Source organism: Adiantum capillus-veneris, chromosome 24, assembly GCF_014529385.1.
Source record: "Adiantum capillus-veneris isolate H3 chromosome 24, ASM1452938v2, whole genome shotgun sequence".
Classification (NCBI taxonomy): domain Eukaryota; kingdom Viridiplantae; phylum Streptophyta; class Polypodiopsida; order Polypodiales; family Pteridaceae; genus Adiantum; species Adiantum capillus-veneris.
In genome coordinates this window covers 141,467,778-141,487,299 of record NC_140954.1, presented here as the reverse complement: position 1 = coordinate 141,487,299, position 19,522 = coordinate 141,467,778, and the positions used below count along the sequence as shown (strand labels likewise).

At 45.0% G+C, this 19,522-nt stretch overlaps 1 protein-coding gene across 4 annotated transcripts in view; it reads left to right on the top strand.

Moving 5' to 3' along the window:
* The window catches only part of KAPP (kinase associated protein phosphatase), a 58,525-nt gene extending 39,897 nt beyond the window's left edge, over window positions 1–18,628 (top strand). The window contains exons 5-13 of one of the 4 annotated variants that reach the window (XM_086499367.1): window positions 1,956–2,054; window positions 7,111–7,278; window positions 7,425–7,486; window positions 7,707–7,842; window positions 8,131–8,225; window positions 16,026–16,141; window positions 16,241–16,370; window positions 16,452–16,506; window positions 18,064–18,628. In XM_086499367.1, coding sequence (XP_086355493.1) covers window positions 1,956–2,054; window positions 7,111–7,278; window positions 7,425–7,486; window positions 7,707–7,842; window positions 8,131–8,225; window positions 16,026–16,141; window positions 16,241–16,370; window positions 16,452–16,506; window positions 18,064–18,087 — 885 coding nt within the window. In that variant the 3' untranslated portion in view covers window positions 18,088–18,628. Of the gene's footprint in view, window positions 1–1,955; window positions 2,055–7,110; window positions 7,279–7,424; window positions 7,487–7,706; window positions 7,843–8,130; window positions 8,226–16,025; window positions 16,142–16,240; window positions 16,371–16,451; window positions 16,507–17,349; window positions 17,849–18,060 lie in introns of those variants that run through there. The other 3 variants (XM_086499366.1, XM_086499364.1, XM_086499365.1) reach the window with 3 other exon arrangements.
* Window positions 18,629–19,522: the final 894 nt, after the last annotated feature.

Here is a 19,522-nt window from a genome sequence, read left to right as displayed (position 1 = left end):
ACTTAAAAATAATAAGTGAAAAATGTCAAAAATAGGGCAAATAGGTCTGTGCACTGAGAAAATGCTACTGATGGGTTCTGACTGGAATCGGATGGTCATGCTGTGTGCAAACAGAGGATATGCATCTAGATTCTAATCTAAGTGTTTGGACATGCACAGTCTGCGAACAGACTCACAAAAGTGCCAGATCACTTCCTATCCTAGACTGACTTGACTGAACTGAACCCTGGTCATGTTGTAGCTTGTCTACGTACACATAGGGTTAGATGTATCATGTGACGGGGACCCTAAAGAAAGGACCATTATCCTCCTTGGTGGGGAGGCTCGCGAGAAGCGGATGCCCTTCTGGGTATGTCGTGATGTGCACTCGAGGGATGGAACCGCAGGGCACGTGCCTGTGGCGAAGTTCCTTGGTGAGGTTGTACCTCGGTACTTGGGTACTCTGCATAGGCCGATGGGGGGGTGATGCTCCCCTTCCTATGCTTTTATTTCGAATCCGATCCCTTCAGAGGGGAAATGACGTAATTCTCCCCAAGCGAAGCCAAATGAGCTACAAGAGCACCCAAGTGCCTTTCCCCTCCGGGGGAGGGGGGGGTCAACCTCACCTAAAAGAGGTTGGGAGGTGCAAAAGGGAGACACCACCAACCGCTCCCCTTCCTATGCTTTTATTTTGAATCCGATCCCTTCCGAGGGGAATTGACGTAATTCCCCCCAAGTGAAACCAAATGAGCTACAAGAGCACCCAAATGCCTTTCCCCCCGGGAGGGTCAACCTCATCTAAAAGGGGTTGGGAGGTGCAAAAGGGAGACACCACCAACCTCAGCAGACACCACCTTTGAGCCGACGCCCTTCCAAGCGGGTATGGCATTTCCTAGGGGAAAACCATCGGGTTACAAGGGCAGTTTAGTGAGGTGAGCGATAAGTTACTTGGAGGAGGCAACTCCAAAGGGAAGACCGAAGCAAGTCCCGCAGTACTTGGGCCTCTGAACAAAGGTACTTGGTCGTTGTTACGCCCATCACTAGTCAGCGAAATGGGTCTCTCAGAGTGTAGATAATTCTGGCCTCACGTAGTCCAGAGGAAACTAGTGACAAAAGCGTCTGCTCTAGGAGCCTGGGTGCATAGTTCTGGTCGTTCTTCTTGTGCACTTTTTGGTGTATGAGGGGAGCGGCTGGAAGTGCCCAACCCGACTCCTAAAACAAAACAAAAAACAGTACCAGCTCTCCTCAGCATCTAGCATTCAACATTGTAGCAATTTGTGCAATTAATCTAAATTAAGTACATGGCAATAGAGCAAGGGGGCCCTTGAGGGTGGCTGGGACCCGACATGCAGTGTCTCTCTCTCTCTCTCTCTCTCTCTCTCTCTCTCTCTCTGTGTGTGTGCACCTCTCCTTCATTGTGTTCAATTCAGTTGTATTAAGTGAAGTAAAGTAACCTTGTGTTTGTGCGAAGTACTAGATTTGAGTTAAAATCCTCTGCTGCTGTCACATGCACAGGGCTCCGTGTGCCACGTGTACATGCTTCATCGACTTCCAAAGCCTATCCCTAGATAGGAGTGTCTAGAATCTTAGGAGGAATAGTATCAGCAATTTTGTGAGCTTGTTCGCAGGACTTGTATTCTAATGAATCCATTAGATTAGGTTTTTGAGTTTTGGAACATATGTTACATTATGGTGGGTATCTCGTATGACTCACATGTAGTTTTAGGTTAGAGGAATCCAATGAGCCATTCCCTGCTTCAATCAGATTCCTAGATGGGCAGGTGTGCGATAGTTTAACCCAAAAACTTTGTCGAAGTCAAGTTTATTAATAAATCATTTCAAATGATCTATATTATAGCTTTGTCTTCCAAGTTTGCCCTACTAAAGTCCTAAAAGGTTCATAAGCAGTATTTTGCCCTATAAAGGGAGCAGATCAGCCAGCGTCAGAATTCAGCCCTAGCCTTTTGCGTCTGCAGATTGGGCTTGGTGTTTTGGTCCTTCACCGCAAGCAAGTACCCGGATCAGCAAATCAGCCCAGCGTTTTCAGTTTTCAGCCGAAGTCAAGATTTGTGGAGGTACAAAGTCTAGATCTTGTCACAATTTCAATTCCATTGCACCTGACATTGCTATCAAAGTTTTGTGATTTTGCACTAATGCACTAATCTTTGAATTTTATATTTTTTTCTCGCTAGTGTTTGAGTGTGTGTTGTAGCATTTTGGCCAAGGATGCTTCTGTCACATAAATTGCAAGACTTGCCATTGCGCGTAGGACCATGCGCCTTGAGCGTCGGAAATGCGAACACTGTATACTGGGGGTTACAATTGTGATGCGCTTGCGAGAGGGTAGTTGACGGTGCGCTGTAACGAGGACGTGGAAACTGTTAACTATGTCACGAGGACGTGGCAACTGCTAACTTTAGTTGTTGGTTTCTTTCCAATGATTTTTGTTCTATTTTTGAGATCCTCTTTTTGAAGTTGCAAATGGTCAGATATTATATGGCCAATGTGAACGATAGTTTCACCCGCAGACGAGAAGTTGGTCGGCACTGGAATTCGTATAGTAAGGGGATGTCTAGGCTCAGTTTAAGATCATGTAGGTCCCCCCGTCGCACTTAGCAAGTTGGTGGATACTAGGACGTGAACTCAATAAAGGCATAAAGTCAAGGTGGGATCACCAACAGAAAGTATCCGACAGTTGGGCCACATTGCACTTTTGGATGTGGTCCCAATGAGGATAGATGGTTAGAAGACCAATGGGAGCCCAACGGAAGCATCTCCTAAAATTTAGGGAACTGCTATTTTGGGCCATGAAATCTGCTCGCGTTATTAGCTTCGGAATGACAAGGGGAACATTTTATTACTTTGCTGCAAAGTCAACTGATGCATCAATTAAGAGGTTTTCAAGCGGGAAGCCCAATGTGGAGAAATTGCATGTATGAATGCCAAATGGCACTTTTTGGCTAATTTACCAAATTTGGGAGAACATAGCTCGTAAGTGACTTTTTGGAGTAGTTTTGGAGGCTGATAACTCTGAATTTTAGCCATTTCTCTCCATTTTTGAGCTTCCCATGACTTTACCTAGGACCAACGAGCTCATTTTCAGCATTGGAAGGCATTAGATGCGTGTTTACAGGGCTGTTTTGCTGCGTTTTCAGCGATACGCAGGTTTTGGCAGCTATGGAAATCTTCCCCTTTTTGCATCTATTTGTTCACAGATGCATTACAGATCAAGCGCAGAAGAGGGGGTGCTCGATTTATGCTGGGGGGATGCTTCATTGAGAACTTGTCACAGGTTAAGAGCTATGGAGTGCTTGCTTTCCTCTCTATGTACAGTGTGGTGCTAGGAGTGATGACCTGCAGGCTACCCAGTGCTCTCTCTCTCTCTCCCCTACGTGCAGAAGAGGGCTCTTCATTTGACTGATGTACAACTGTGTGGTTTCATGCTTTTGTGCTGAGGCAAGAGCCTCCTTGAGCAGGAACAGGAGTAGCTAACTACTACTCCAAAAGCAGGCACCGGTGAGGGTGATAACCTCATCGTACAGGTGCAATTTCAGCGCTGATTATGCGCTGTATTTTGACTGTTTTTCAGCCATACGGACGCCACCATCATTGGGAAGAGTGCCCCACTGACAGAGGACAGTTTGGGGACTGTTTAGGGCTGAAAACAAGGAGAAAACCAGTAAATACAGCGAGCTGAATTTACTGTTTTTGGGCAGAAATCAGAGGGTTTTTGCCAATGGAAGTGAGTTCCAGCAGGGGAATAGGCTTTGCGCAAGTTTTGGGGATGTTATTGTGCCAAAATTTGGCCAAAACAGGTGGTATCTAGGTGGATACAGGTAAAGAATTCCCAGGACTCTACTTTGTAATTTACCCTCTCTAAGTATAAAGAAATACCGAAAGGGGCGCCACTTTTTGGGCCTGCAGGTTGTCAGCGTACGCTCGGAGCATTCTAGCGTCCGAGCCGTGTGTGCTTAAGTGTTAATTCTCGTCACAGCTTTCCTTTGCACGTTCTCTGTGTGTGTGTTTGAAGTAAAGAATTTCGGGTGAAAGCCAAAGCCTACCGCCCCACGGGCCTCTCCCCATCTGCTTGGAGACTTGCATGATTCCAGAAGAGGCATTGCATCGTCATCGATATAAACACATCTTTGGCAGCACATTGGGTCCACACTATCTGCATCTTCTTAGCAATCAGTGGCCATCAATCTGGAGCCAAAGGATTCCAATCCGAGGCAACCATGGTGTGAGTTTACAAGCATCATGAGCCTACATTCATAGCCACATTTGTTGCAGAGACGAGGAGTCATCTATAGCTTTCATCATACGGCAATCTAGTCGAAGCCCCAAGAGGAGTCTCTTATCTTTGAGGAGTTATTTGGCGGTTTCATGAGACATCATAGGTTGGCTAGTATCCTTCGTGGACATCAATTCTTGCATATCTAGCCATTCGTTTTACGTGCATCCATTTGTAGTTTGGTTCACACCATCTGAGTTGGGGCAACAAAGGCTACCCGATAACCAACAAGGGAATCGTTGATCTAGGAGGCAGTCCATTGGTTGCTAGTAGATGTATCATCACCATCCTTGTCTTTTGGACATTTCTACATCACCCGGGGACGTGAAGTTTCTTTCTCAAAAGTAGCTGTGGAAGACATCATCTAGAAGGCCATTCATGCGAGACCATCTTAAGGCCTGCACTTTGGTACTAGTACCTCACCATAAGGAGGAGGTAATGTCACGTGCACATGGCTCTGCATGCCACATGGACATGCTTCATCGACTTCCAGAGCCAATTTTGCACCTATCCCTATATACGAGTGTTTAGAATCCTAGGAGGATTAGTACCAGCAATTGTGAGCTTGATCTGCATGTCTGGATGAGTCCATTAGATTAGGTTTTCGAGTTTTGGAACCCTCTTGCATAAATGGTTTGTACAAGAGTTTTGACAGAGGTTGTTACACTACGGTGGGCATCTGGCATGGTGCGCATGTAGTTTTAGGTTAGAGGAATCCAAGGAGCCAATTTTGCACCTATCCCTATATACGAGTGTTTAGAATCCTAGGAGGATTAGTACTAGCAATTTTGTGAGCCCGATCGCATACCTGCATGTCTGGACGAGTCCATTAGATTAGGTTTTCCAGTTTTGGAACCCTCTTGCATAAATGGTTTGTACAAGAGTTTTGACAGATGTTGTTACACTATGGTGGGCATTTGGCATGGCGCGCATGTAGCTCTAGGTTAGAGGAATCCAAGGAGCCATTCCTCGCGTCAATCGGATTCCCGGGTGGACAGATGTGCGACAATTTCACCCAGAAACTCTGTCGAAGTCAAGTTTATTGCTAAATCGTTTCAGATGATTTATTTTTATAACTTTGTCTTCCAAGTTTGCCGTAAGTCCTAAAAGGTTCATAAGCAGAATTTTGCCTTATAAAAGAAGCAGATCAGCCAACTTTTTGGGTCATATTTAGCGAGCGCTAGAATTCAGACCTAGTGTTCTGCATCTGCAGATCAACCTTGGCGTTTTGGTCCTCACCGTGAGCAAGTGCCCAGATCAGCAAATCAGTACAACGTTTTCAGTTTTCACCCCCTTTCTTGGATTTACTAACGCTACTCCCCCTGCTGCTGCAGCCCGGACCTTTGGCAACCGATTGAGCCTCTTTCCGGCCATTCCCTGCCGCATCGAGTGCTCCCATCGCTGTCCATCATTTGCTCCATCATCATCTGCATTGTCAGCCCTTCATTCCTCGCATGTCGGGAGCGCAAATCAGCGCTAGATCTACCCCTTGGTGGCCATTAGCCCTCGTTGAGACAGATCCAAAGGTGCATCAAATCAGCACCGGAGGTGCTTCATTTCGAAGAGTTACCACGGTGACTATCCCCACTCGAGTCCGTAGAGTCTGCATTAAAATATTGCTTGTGTGTACATTCCATTTACCCAATCAAAAGAAAATACCACATCGGCAATGGTGTGGAGCCCTCTCTACACATCTCTACCTCTCTCTCATTCTCTCTTTACAAAGAAATAAAAGGAACCATCATTCGTGCTAAGTAGCACACATTCAAGCAAGGAAACAAGGGCGTCCATATGTCATTGGGTCGTCCGGTTTTTTGGGGGGGGGGGGGGGTCGGGCATGGCCCGGTTTTCCCTATGAAGGAACACTTTAAACAACCCCCCCCCCCAACACACACACACCTTCCCCCCCTTTCCCCTTCGCTATGTGTTGCCCTTGCCGGTTTGCACAAGGACGGACTGCCCTAGGCCACGCATCGTTGTTATGGAGGGCTTCCCACAGCTCGAGGACGAGTGAGAGTAGTTTCATCGTGGTAGACTGGAGGTTCGTTGACTGCCCTTGGCCAAGAGGGTCTTTTCTTGCTAGTTGCAGACTCGGCTATTATCTGATTCACTTTTCCACTGCACCTTTGACAGTCTTTATCATTTCATGTGCCTGACAGGACCTTTTGTGTGAAATTTCCCGTGTACACACAAGAGAGCATTTCAGGAAACTTCTGACTTGAGTAATTATTAGGTAGTTCTCTATGTAGGTGGATATTGCTAATGCTTTTGGTAACACTTGAAGTAAACAAGGAGCCGTGAGCTTCATTGTATTTTCTGGCCTATAATTGTGACTTCCGGTGTGACTGTCGGTTTGTATGGGGGCAAGAAGTGTGATAATGCTAGGCTTGATCCTTTTCTTTGTTGCTTTCGGGGATATTTCTGATCACCAGCTTTTTGCCTGTCATTATTTTGCCATCATGATTCAACACCCGCTCAGAATTCTACACTTTTTAGCTGATTATTATCTATTTAGGAGATTTGTTGTGTTTTTTGGCCTGTAATTGTGACTTGCTGTGTGATGGTCTGTTTGTAGGGGGTGGGGCAGAAGTTTTAATAATGCTAGGCTTGTGCCCTTTTTTTTGTTGCTTTTGGGACATTTCTGATCACCAGCTTTGTCTGCAATTGTTTTGCGATCATAGTTAAACATGCACTCAGAATTGTACAGTTTTAGTTGGTTATAACCTACTTCCTTGAATCAAGTTTGTTCTGCAAGCTTATTTGTTACGTCAGATCCTCATATGTCACATTTACACTTCCTTTCTTGTTAAGTAAACAGGCTTTAAGAATGTTTATTGCAGGTTCATATACATGAAAATGTCAATGGCTCTAGATCTGATCCTACCCTGTCAGCTTGCCCAATTGAAGTTGGTGTTGCAGCTGATCCCATGGCCTTGCGTAGAGGCGGGAAAAGGCTGCCAATGGAAGATGTTTACTTCTATGAATGGCCTCTAGGTGGTCTTCTAGAGGTTTGTTGGCTTTTTCTGGATTGGATGTGCATGCTTTTATGTTCATGTGTATATTTATAAAGCATTCCCCCCCCCCCCCCCCCCCCCCCCCCTTTCTGTTGGCCGTACTTGATTCAGTGCAACCTGTATGTATGGTGCATCTGCAGTTTGGAGTCTTTTGCATCTTTGATGGCCATGGTGGTGCTGCAGCTGCTTCAGCAGCAAGCCAGTAAGTTTAGCTTTATCTCATTTTCTTGTTTTTCCCAAGGCACCGTTTTCTGCCTTGCCTTTTTTTTGGGGGGGTGAATCCTTGGCTGGATCTTTACCAAAGCCATGTATTGATCATTAACTTTTTTACACATTTTCAAGAATATTGACAGTTTATTATCTATCAGCTAAAAGTATGTCCCTTCGGTCTTTATTGGTTTTTCTGCTTTGTTTACTGACAGGATTCTACGGCAAAACTTGCATGATATGTTGAAGGTTGATTCAAGGAGGGAAGAGGTCATTAGGAGTGCTGATGCTAAAGATGTTTTACTGGATGCATTTAATGCAACAGAAGCAGCTTTGGAATATGACTATGAGGTCTTATCTGCAAATGTTTTTGGTCAATTTTTTCAACTTCTGGGGCCAGCTTTTAAAAATGGGTTGGTTCCATCCAGATTTTGTAAATGGATCCCATCTAATAACAGAGAAGGGGCTTTTTGCTGTTCTATAGAGACCAATGACCATTGCCCTATATTATGTGTTTTATACCCCTTTGTGACTCGTTGCCAATTGGTGTTTTAAACATTGTCTCTGCTTTTCAGGGTACAATACTGATGCTTTGTGTTGGATGAAAAATACTCTATTTCTGGCTGAATTGTGTTTCAGGGGTGCACTGCCACTGTTCTTTTAGTATGGCTGGATGCTAGCAGGGTTATCCATGCTCAATGCGCAAATGTTGGAGACTCTGCGTGTATATTTAGGTCAGTGTTGCTCTCCACTACCCCACAAATTAAAGCTTGATAGTGTAGCCAGGGTTTTATGACTATTAATTAAGATACTTTTTTGAGTGTGTATCTGTTTGATCAAAAGATAGACAAGACCAGTCAAATTTTAGGCAATTGGTAGTGGCTTTTTGTTGACTCTTGTGCGCACCAGGTTGCCAAAAGAAAGAAGAGACATTTCAACTTGGAAGAAAAAGATATAAAATGGCTACATTATGGAGTAGAGGGGCAAATAGCCAAACAAGTAGTTCCAATGGAGACCATGCCACTGTAAAGGAAGGTCTTGGTTGCCACAAATTGATGAAATCCTTGCATGTCGTCTCTCACCCTTGTTTGAGCTGCCCTGTATAAGCTCAAGCAAGATAGCATGAAACGTCACTACAGGTGGCTCATGCTGCCCCTCCGAAGAATCACTGAGCCCTGCAGATGAATTATAGGCCAAGGCTAATGATCAACTCCCGTGTGTCTCTCCTGAGTCCAGGTCTCTGCCCTTTTTTTTTTGGGGTGGGGGGGGCGAGGAGGAGGAGGGGTCCCTCCGAACCACTCCCAAAGGTCCCACCCCCTAGCCGCGCTAGGGGCCGTGTGCGGAAATCTCTCAACCTCCAGTGTCCCTTGATTGATTTACCTGGAACCGGGTGTAGAATCCACGAACTTTCTGTTGCTGCAAGAGCCTTGAACCTCTGGAAGGTGCACTTTGAGACAAAGGTAGAGGCATACTGTCTGTGAAAGAGCCGCCCCTCCTGAACCTCAAAAGAAATGCTCTCTCCCCTCGTCTGTACATTCTCTGACTGCAATCAACACCTCCAATCATGTGAAAGCCCCCATCCTTGGAGGGGTCTGGAGCTCACAGGGAATGTGCAAATCTGCTGAGTCCTTTGCTTGAATGTCTCCTGGCATAGTCAGACTTCCGTCTCCTCCAATCTGTCACTCTGTGCATCCTCTGAATCCACTCACCATAATTTCGGGCGGGGCTGCAGCCATGAGTCCCCTAGCCACATGCGAGCAACGGCCCAGCATCCATCTATGCACTGTGCACGTCAAGGGTCTAATTGAAAGGCACCATGTGCTGATGGATAATAACAGCTGGAACAGAATCTTCAACGCTTTAAATACTTTAACTGAAAGAGATCTTCACTTTTGAAACGAGACACAGAGTGGCAGAGCTCGACTCCCAGATGCAATGGCCCCAAACTAGGCACCCCTTATGGTATTCCTTTAATAATTTCTCTTCACATGTACAACTATCGGGAGGAGCTTTGCCCAAAACTCAGCAACTGTATGAGTGCAATTGGCTCCCCCAAGGCTCATTTTAAGGCCCTTGGCCTGGTTTTACAAAGGCTTAAAAGCCTATAAGTCAATTTCTTCAAAAAGCTAGCGCTTAAAAGCTCAAAAGTCAAATGATGCAAAATGTCACATGCACATCTAACCCTATGTGCATGTGGACAAGCTATCTCAGGTCTAGGGTTCAAGCTAGCCTAGGAAGTATTCTGGCACCTTTGTGAGCCTGTGCGTAGGCCGTGCATGTCCAGGCACTTAGAGTAGTTGCATATCCTCTGATTGCACAACCCAGTACCACCTAGCATATGCATTGTCCAAGCAGCATGTCCAAATTCCATTTTATGAGGTCGTGGGCTGTTGGGGAGATTTCTCGACCCAGCCTGGTTTAGGTATACAAGCAGAGGGAGGGGTGCTCACTACAGGCAGAAGAGGCAGAAGAAGCTTAGGCTTGCAGTGTTCTCTCCTCAGCAAGACGGCAAAAGACCTAGCGTTTTCAGCCTGCAGGAGAGCTAGCGTTTTTTGAGCATCTAGCGTTTTCAGTTGTAGATCAGCCCCAACGTTTCCACCAGCAGTCCGTCCTAGTGTTTGCAGTTTCCGTCGCCAGATTAGTCAGACCAGGTAGCATTTTCAGTTTTCAGCCCTTAGTCATTGCAGATCCTTAGCTTCGCAGATCTCACCTACCCGCAACAAATCCTCATCGTACCGTCGGATTAGCCAGCGTTTTCAGATTCAGCCCGCTGTTCGCAGATTTCAGCATCTGCGTTTTCAGCGCATCGTCGTCGCGTCGTCACCATCGCCGTCCTTGCCGACACAATGTCAGTTTTCAGCAGAAAGTCAGCGTTTTCAGAAATTCAGCAGATCAGCCCTAGTGTTTTCAGTCTTCAGCCGTCCTCGTCGTCGACATCGTCGGCAAGTCCATCGCATCTAGACCATTGTACCAAATTTGTGTAATCTATAGTATAGACCTCTCTCACCATAGAGAGGGGGGCCGTTGGAGGAGGGTTTGAGAACCGTCTGGTGTCATATTCTTCTCTCTCTCTCTTTCTCACTCTTAGCACCTTCATTCACAGTAGCATTCACTTTGTTTGTGATCATTGCACTCTCTCTCTAAAAGGAACGGAAGGCTCTCCCTTCCGTAAGTAAAAGGAACCCTTGAGCATAGTTCGGAGCACTCATTTTGAGCAATATCAACATTCACTTCCGCTGCACCTTACATTGGTATCAAAGCTTTTTGGCAGTGTTCTGTATCACACCACATAAATTTTTTTGCTTGTTGCGGTCGCATGTAACCCAAGTCCACTTGGGCGTGTCGATTCCGTATTGTGTTTTTGAAGAGTGTTAGGTAACCCAAGAAAGAAGGGCTTGTCCAACCTCCCCTTGTTCCTCTTTTCACTCATTGAGAGCGGACCGTGCACTTAGTGGCCGGCCAATCGACGTGAGGTGGGAATAAGCAACTTTGGTGTGAGCGCAAGGCTGCCAAGGGGTGTGCTCGCAGGAAAGAGTCGAGCTCGGTTAAGAGAAAATCCTTCTCAAACACCGATTGCAAGCTAAGAACCCAAGAACCTCAAGAACTGAAGAACCTCCAGAACCCAAGAACTTCAAGAACCCAAATCCCTTAAGAACCCCCGTATCCAAGATCTCGGTGTATGGTCATCACCCGAAGCGGAATGGATACTCTGTAAGGTGCAGCGGAATGTGGATGTTGAACTTTGCTCAAGATGAGTGCTCCGAACTGTGCTCAAGGTTCCTTTTACTTAGGGAAGGAAGAGCCTTCCGTTCCTTTAGTGAGAGAGTGCAATGGACACAAACAAAGTGAATGGACACTGTGAATGAAGGTGCTGAGACTGAGAGATAGAGAGAGAGAAAACGACACCAGAATGTTGTCAAACCCTCCTTTGAAGGCCCCACTCTCTATGGTGAGAGCGGTCTACTATTGATTGCACAAATCTCTACAATGCTTAGACTTGCCGATGATGTCGACGACGACGAGACTGGCTGAAACCTAAAAATGCTAAGGGCTGAAATCTGCAAATCTTTATCTGCTGAATTCTGATTCTATATCGGTGACGACGACGATGCGACGACAACGCGCTGAAAACGCAGATGCTGAAATTTGCGTTTTCCGGGCTGAATCTGCAAACTACGCGGGATCTGACCGTGCGGCGAGGATCTACTGCGGGAAGGTGGGATCTACGAGGTTTGAAGGGTCTACTACGGGTGCTAACTGCTGAAAACTGAAAACGCTGATGCTTGTGGGGATTACGTCGCGAAGATCTGCAAAAACGTTGAAGTTCCTTGCAGATGCAAAAATGCTAGGGCTGATCCCTGTCCTTGCGGTGGAAATCTGCTACTAACGCTGGGGAGTCTGTTGCTTCTTGCTGTCGCCAGGCTGTTGCCAATGCAAAAACGTTGGCTAATCTGGTCCAAAAACGCTAGGGCATGTGGGGGTTTGGTTGAGAAGTTGCCTGTTGAGCGATTGCTCCTGCTACCTCTTCTGCCAGAAAGTGCTAGCGCTAGGTTTACTTATATATTTGCTTGCTAAAATTGCCCTACCTAGTTCCCGACAAAAGTCACTTAACAAATAAGTGAAAAATGTCAAAAATCGGGAAAATAGGTTTAATGCACTGGAAAATTCCCCTGATGGATTTTGATGGGAATGCTGTGTGTAACCAGAGGATATGCATCTAATCTAAGTATCTGGACATGCACGGTCTGTGAAGACTCTTAAAAGTGCCAGAACACTTCCTATTCTAGACCGACTTGACTGAATTGAACCCTGGTCATGCTGTAGCTTGTCCACGGGCACATAGGGTTGGATGTGTCACGTGACATCCCCTCCTTTTCAAAGTGAGGTACTTGTACCGAACTATATGGCGCCGAGGGAGATCGCCAATAGCATCTGGAATCCTGGAAAGGACTCTTCGTCGGCCCACTGTGAGGTGTGGGTCGTGCGATACTTGAACTTCATAAAGGTCTGCAACGCTTGCTTCTTTGGGCCGCGCCGAAAGCGACACAAAATCATGTGTAGCTCCTTCAATGCTTCAACTTTGTCTATGGACGTAGGTCCAGCTTCTTCAAGAATCTCCAAGGCTGAAAATTCCTGAAACCACTTCCAACACAAAAACATGAACATACCTATTCCATGTAAAGTGAGTGGAGAAAATCTTGTCTTCCTAAAAGACTGTGCATGCAATGTAGATGAACAAATAGACGGAGTGCCAAACCGTTCACCACACACATGCAAACAATGAGATCGAATCTTGTCTTGTTGATCTAAATAAATCAATTGTGGAAATTCACATTGGAAATGCCCATGCTTGGTGCTCATACTTTCATGTGCTCTTTCTTGTGCCAAGGAAAAGACATGGAATGTGACTTCCTTGAATGCATACTTTTTAGCTATTCATGAACAATCCGCATACATCCGTGCTCATTCATGAGTGAAACGTGCTCAACGTACAATATGTCATGCCTAAGAAAAAGGGATCACATAAAGACGTTGACTCGAACACATAGTACTTCCTGTAAGGGTTCTTTGGACCTAGGCTCGAGAGCCAAGATCGGTTCTTCGGGATTTATCGAATCTTCTTGTGGAGGTTCTTTGGACCTCGACTCGAGAGCCAAGACTGGTTCTTCGTGATTGATCAAATCTGCAATGAGGTTAGCTTTACGAGAGAAAGTATCAACTAACACATCATCCTTGTGAACAATCACATCATCTTTATCGTGCAAACCATCATGCTTGTGAGAAATCACATCTTGATCATGCAAATCATCATGCTCGTGAGAAAGCACATCTTGATCATGCTCATCATCATGCAAATCTTGTGTTTCGTGCTTTGGAGAAGAAGAGACGGAGAGATTCTCCTTTTCCGGATTCTGTTCAAATGGTGCCTACACAATAGAAAAGAGTCGCAACATCTCTTGCATTCTTGCTTTGTTTTCGCGATCAAATCTTGCTTGTCTTTCTTTGTTCTCGCGCTCGTGGTCACGCTCTAAGGCTTCCATTCTTGCGTCGTATTCACGATCTATGGCTGCCCTTCTTTCTTCGTAGTCACGATCTATGGCTGTCCTCTGTTCTAACTTCCTGTCCATAAACAACTGCGGCAACTCCTTCATAGGAGTTAGTGCAATCCTTGGCGTAGATGGGGAAGGGGGAGGGTCGGAAAAACCTCATGGTGGGGAAAATTCTTCTTCACCTCTCTCATGCTCATCACCTCTAAGCGAAGTATCCATTCCGCTTCGAGTGATGACCATCCATTGAAGTCGTGGGTTCTGGTGGTCTTGGGTTCTTAAGTTCACGAGGAACTTGGGTTCTTGTGGGTCTAGGGTTCTTGAGGGTCTTAAGGTTGTTGAGGTTCTTGAGGGTCTTGAGGTTCTTGAGATTCTTCTTTTTCTTGCAATGTGTGTTAGAGAAGGATCTTCTCTTCACCCGAGTTTTGCTCTTTTCCGCGGGCGCACCCCTTGGCCGCCTTGCGCTCATACCAAGGTTGCTTTTTCCCACCTCACGTTGATTGGCCGGCCGCTAAGTGCACGGTCCGCTTTCAATGAGTGAAAAGAGGCACAAGGGGAGGCTGGACAAGCCCTTCTTTCTTGGGTTTCTTGTCACTCTTCAAAAACACAATTAGGAATCGACACGCCAAGAGGACTTGGGTTACGTGCGACCGCAACAAGCAAAAAAAAATCTTGTGGTTCTTTCCTTGAGTGATACAGAACATTGCCAAAGCTTTGATACTAATGTAAGGTGCAGCGGAAGTGTGAATGTTGAACTTTGCTCAAGATGAGTGCTCTGAACTGTGCTCAAGGTTCCTTTTACTTAGGGAAGGGAGAGCCTTCCGTTCCTTTAGTGAGAGAGTGCAATGGACACAAACAAAGTGAATGGACACTGTGAATGAAGGTGCTGAGACTGAGAGATAGATAGAGAGAATACGACACCAGAATGTTGTCAAACCCTCCTCCGAAGGCCCCACTTTCTATGGCGAGAGCGGTCTACTATTGATTGCACAAATCTCTACAATGCTTGGACTTGCTGACGATGTCGACGACGATGAGGACTACGACGAGACGGGCTGAAACCTGAAAATGCTAAGGGCTGAAATTTGCAAATCTTTATGTGCTGAATTTTGACTCTTATGTCATTGACGATGGCGATGACGACGATGCGTTGAAAGCGTAGATGCTGAAATCTGCGTTTTCCAGGCTGAATCTGCAAACTACGTGGGATCTGACCGTGCGGCGAGGATCTGCTGCGGGAAGGTGAGATCTGCGAGGTTTGAAGGGTCTACTGCGGGTGCTAACTGCTGAAAACTGAAAACGCTGATGCTTGTGGGGATTCCGTCGCGAAGATCTGCAAAAACGTTGAAGTGCCTTGCAGATGCAAAAATGCTAGGGCTGATCCCTGTCCTTGTGGTGGAAATCTGCTACTAACGCTGGGGAGTCTGTTGCTTCTTGCTGTCGCCAGGCTGTTGCCAATGCAAAAACGTTGGCTAATCTGGTCCAAAAACGCTAGGGCATCTGGGGGTTTGGCTGAGAAGTTGCCTGTTGAGCGATTGCTCCTGCTACCTCTTCTGCCAGAAAGTGCTAGCGCTAGGTTTACTTATATATTTGCTTGCTAAAATTACCCTACCTAGTTCCGAACAAAAGTCACTTAATAAATAAGTGAAAAATGTCAAAAATAAGGAAAATAGGTTTAATGCACTGGAAAATTCCCCTGATGGATTCTGATGGGAATGCTGGGTGCAACCAGAGGATATGCATCTAATCTAAGTGTTTGGACATGCACGGTCTGCGAACAGACTCATAAAAGTGCCAGAACACTTCCTATTCTAGACTGACTTGACTGAACTGAACCTTGGTCATGCTATAGCTTGTCCACGGACACATAGGGTTGGATGTGTCACGTGACACTTTGCGTGAAGGTGATGAGAGTGGAGTTGGAGAAGAAGAAGTTTCTACACTAGGAGGATTGTTCCCCGATCCTCCCCCATCCCTATCTACGCCACGGACTGCACCAAATCTTATGGAGGCTTTGGTCAAGTCGATGATGGAGATGATGCTACAATAGGAGGTGCAACGTGCCGCCTTAGGAGGACGGGCCTGGCGCACTCAAGAAGGAAAGTGTACAAGAGGGGCTTATGAGACACACAGGAGCTGATTAGGGAGCGAGCATAGGAGAGGGGGAAGGGGGAATTGAAGAGGCAGTATAACGATGATGTTTTTCTGCCCTTCAGCATGAACATGAAATTTGAGATCTTTTTGAAATTTTGGATGTTTTAATGTGGAATTTTGGTAGGAGGGGGAAGCAGTGCTTAAAAAATAGTAAATACCTAGGTTTTAGTGTATTCCCATGAAGAATGGAGGAGAGCCTGGAAGGGGATCATGGCGGAGAAGCTCGAGGCTGAAACGCGTTTTTACTTTGGCTTAAACCTAAATGAAAAGAATAAATCTTCTTACCTTTACCACTGCCTGTGTAAGTAACATTGCTTTCATCTGATCATGCAGTGTCGATGGCAAGTATATTAGCATGACTGAAGATCACAGATTGACGAGTCTTACTGAACAAACACGAATGCTGGAGATGGGTAAGCAGCTTCGTGAAGGAGAGACTCGTCTTTGTGGTAAGAGAGCCATTCCGTGGTTTCTGCTGTTATGTTTAACTTTCCAATTCTAGAAGCCAGTAACAAGCACTGTGCTTGACTTTTACATTTGAGGTTCAGGTATGAACATTGCACGTGTGTTGGGTGACAAATTTTTGAAGGAGCAAGAAGTTAGGTTTTCTTCTACACCATTTGTCAGTGATGTTTTACAAATAACACAAGAATGCAAAGCTTTAGCAGTTATGGCAAGGTTTGATTTATTCAGGAGCTCGTCTGTTTACTGAAATGTCTTTCTGCATTTAAGTCACCCCCATAAAATTTTGGGTTTCAGTGATGGGCTTTGGGATGTGCTGAGCCAACGGCGTGCTGTACAACTGGCCCTTGAGGTATAATGGCTCATTTATCATTGACCCAGTTTCTGCTTGTTACCTGCATTTGGACCTTTGGAAAGTAATGGTCTGCCATAGGAAAATGACGGGTTTGAATCACCTTGGGTGGAAAGGATCAGCCCGATTGGATAAATTAGAGGCTTAGATGATATAATTTCTCCTTTTGTTTATCGTGTTTGTGATGTTCGAAAAAGATGCCAATTAAAAAATTGTGCAGGCTACACATCTGCTGCTCTGAAACATGCGTGATGGCTACATATAACGCGTTAACTTCAGCTTAAATGTACTGCCTTATAGAATGGCTCAATGTCCTCGATGAGAAGTCAACATTAGCTAAGACAGCTATTGGCCAAGGGCCTGATGTAGTAGGTTTAGGGAAGGGACTCTAATTGCTGCAGGAACGGGACTCCACCTTCGAGTCGACGCATGGCAATTTCTTTTGTGGGTAAACAAGGGTTTAGCAGGTGAGCGAAACCAAGTCGGGAGTCCTGGGACCCTAAGGGGCCTTTGGGCACTGTCATGCTCCTAACGAAGTCTGTCAGGGATTCCTTGTTCAAGGATGCAAGTTCTAAAATATTGAACAGGCTCACTGTCCCCAAGGTGGTGCCTTCCGGCGCTTAAATCAGTGACGAAATCTTCGCCCTGCCAGAGTAGGTCAGCTGACTTCCGGGCTTGCTAAAAGGAAAAAAAAAGTAGGAGGTTTGGGGAAGCCGCAATACTGGTACTGGAAGGCGAGAATCAATCCTGGAAGCTGTTACCTTGGTTTTGCATTGGGTTCCTCCATTTTCTTTGCATTACTTTTAAGTACTTACTGCTGGACTACCATGTACAATATTGCAGGTAAAGGAAGGTCAAGGAAACACGGATGGGGTTATTTCAAAACCAGTTTCAGTAAAATCCATAGCTGAGATGCTCATCAATAAAGCCCGCACGTTACGAACAAAGGATAACACCACTGTTATCGTTCTTGATTTTGTAGATAAATCAACAAGAACTTAAAATTGGTTTTGGGATTGCCAGAAAGTTTTGTTAGCTCTCATCAGTGTAATAGTATTCAATGTAGGTAAGAGTACGATACAATGGGTCCCCAGCAGATAGTGGCCAATACAGCCTCGGTCAATCAATGATAGGGAGCTACTTTTTTTAATATACAACTTGGCACTTCTGTGATGTATCATTAGAGAAATATGTTTTCTGAGCATTGTGCCATTGATTCCTAGTATAATTCTGGAGAGAAATATAGAATGAAACCATTTTTTACACTCCTTCCATCTGTACCAGTAACTGTTGGTTTAAAACTTAGCTGTCTTGCAATGGCCAATGGATATGGACTTCAGTAGTTCTTATAGTCATATACCACATGTCGGTAGCAAGGTCCCAGGTGAATAAGCCATCTGATAGCACGAAGATGCAGCTGTCTGTCAATTTTTTTGGCATCATGATTGACAGCAGTATCTAAGCTCCCAGTTAGAAAGGTTTGTGATCACTCAATTCGCCAGTTTTTACTAAGATGGTCGATTGCTTATAAGAGTTTCATGTCATGCATTTCAGCAGCCGAAACGCGGTCTTGCAACCTAGTGTTGGACATCAGAATATATGGCGTGTGAAGAAGGGTGTTGGGTGTGAACAGATGCGACTTGCACAGTAGCAATAAGTTTGGCAGGGGCAATATCAGCATTGTTGTTTTGCCTTTCCTACCATAAAGGTGATGGAAGGCACTAGCCTCTATTGCAAGAGTAGCTAGCCATCACTACAGACAGAAATAAGTGGCACCTTTAGGCATGTTGACTCTGGGCAGTTGTATCTGTGCTCATCAGTAAGCAAAGAAGTATTGTGTGGAGTGCCCGACTTAGGGGCCAGTGCATAGTCTTGTGTCCAGTGCTCTTTCAAGTCAAAGTGTTTGCAGGTTTAGTTCAGTTGTGTGTGTGCTACCAATGAACCGCCTCGCTAGTGTCTAGCAGTTCCATGTTGATTTTTACATGGGGTGCTTTTTCAAGCAATCCTTGAGGCATGAATTCCAAGATAGTTTATTTTCCATAAGAGACGAAAACCCATCATGTATAAATTGAACAATCAGGTTTCTAAGAATGTCATGAGCTTGTACCTCTTCACCTACGCAGCCACCTCTGCAATTTATTGTTCGTGCGTATCAAATGCAAGTTGGAATTTTCTTTTTACCACATACCTTGCAGCTAGGTCTTTGGAGTGCACATGCAGATTCTTAATAGAACTGCAACGTCAAAACATTTCACCAATTTTGAACTAGAAGGCTAATACCATGTCCAGACCTTGATGCCACCTAGGGAACTTGCAACAATTTTGCACTTACTCACATACATAAAAGTTGCACAGATTATCTTCTTCTAAACAACCCAATTTCCATACAATGTAGTAGCTCCATACCAATGTCAAGTTTAAATCAGAACAATGCCATAGCCCCTTCAGTTTTTGTTGGTAAGTCTAAAGCATAAAACATGAATTTCCATCCCGGTCATGGCAAGTAAATACCACCGACTTTGGTAACATCAAATTTTTGACTTATAAAATTTTGGTTGCAAATGATAAGGGGAGGATTTCATATGAACAAGGTGTTAAAATGTGCCTCGTTGCAATAATTTAGTTCAAAAAGTTCCCGTCTCTACATAAACCCATATATTTCAAGCCTAGTTGATGCAACAATTTGTCGCGGTCACATTTCCTTGTTTTAGTAGCTTTGGGTTTAAAGGAGCCAACTAGATTTGCGTCACATTTGTGAAAAAGATTTTCATGAGACCATAATTTGTGTAGATTGATTCGTCTAAAAAGGTTGCCCCATTTTTGAAGTAGTCAACAACACATATATGAAGAGGAAAGCAATTTTTCTATGATGGTTGCCACATGAATCGGAAAACACAAAATTGTAATACAAATTGTTGTGCATTAGTATATAGAGAACACCGCAAAGAGAAACATGATATTCATGTGCAATAATTTTTCTAGAAAAAGACCCCGAAATACATCAGACAAGTGCAGA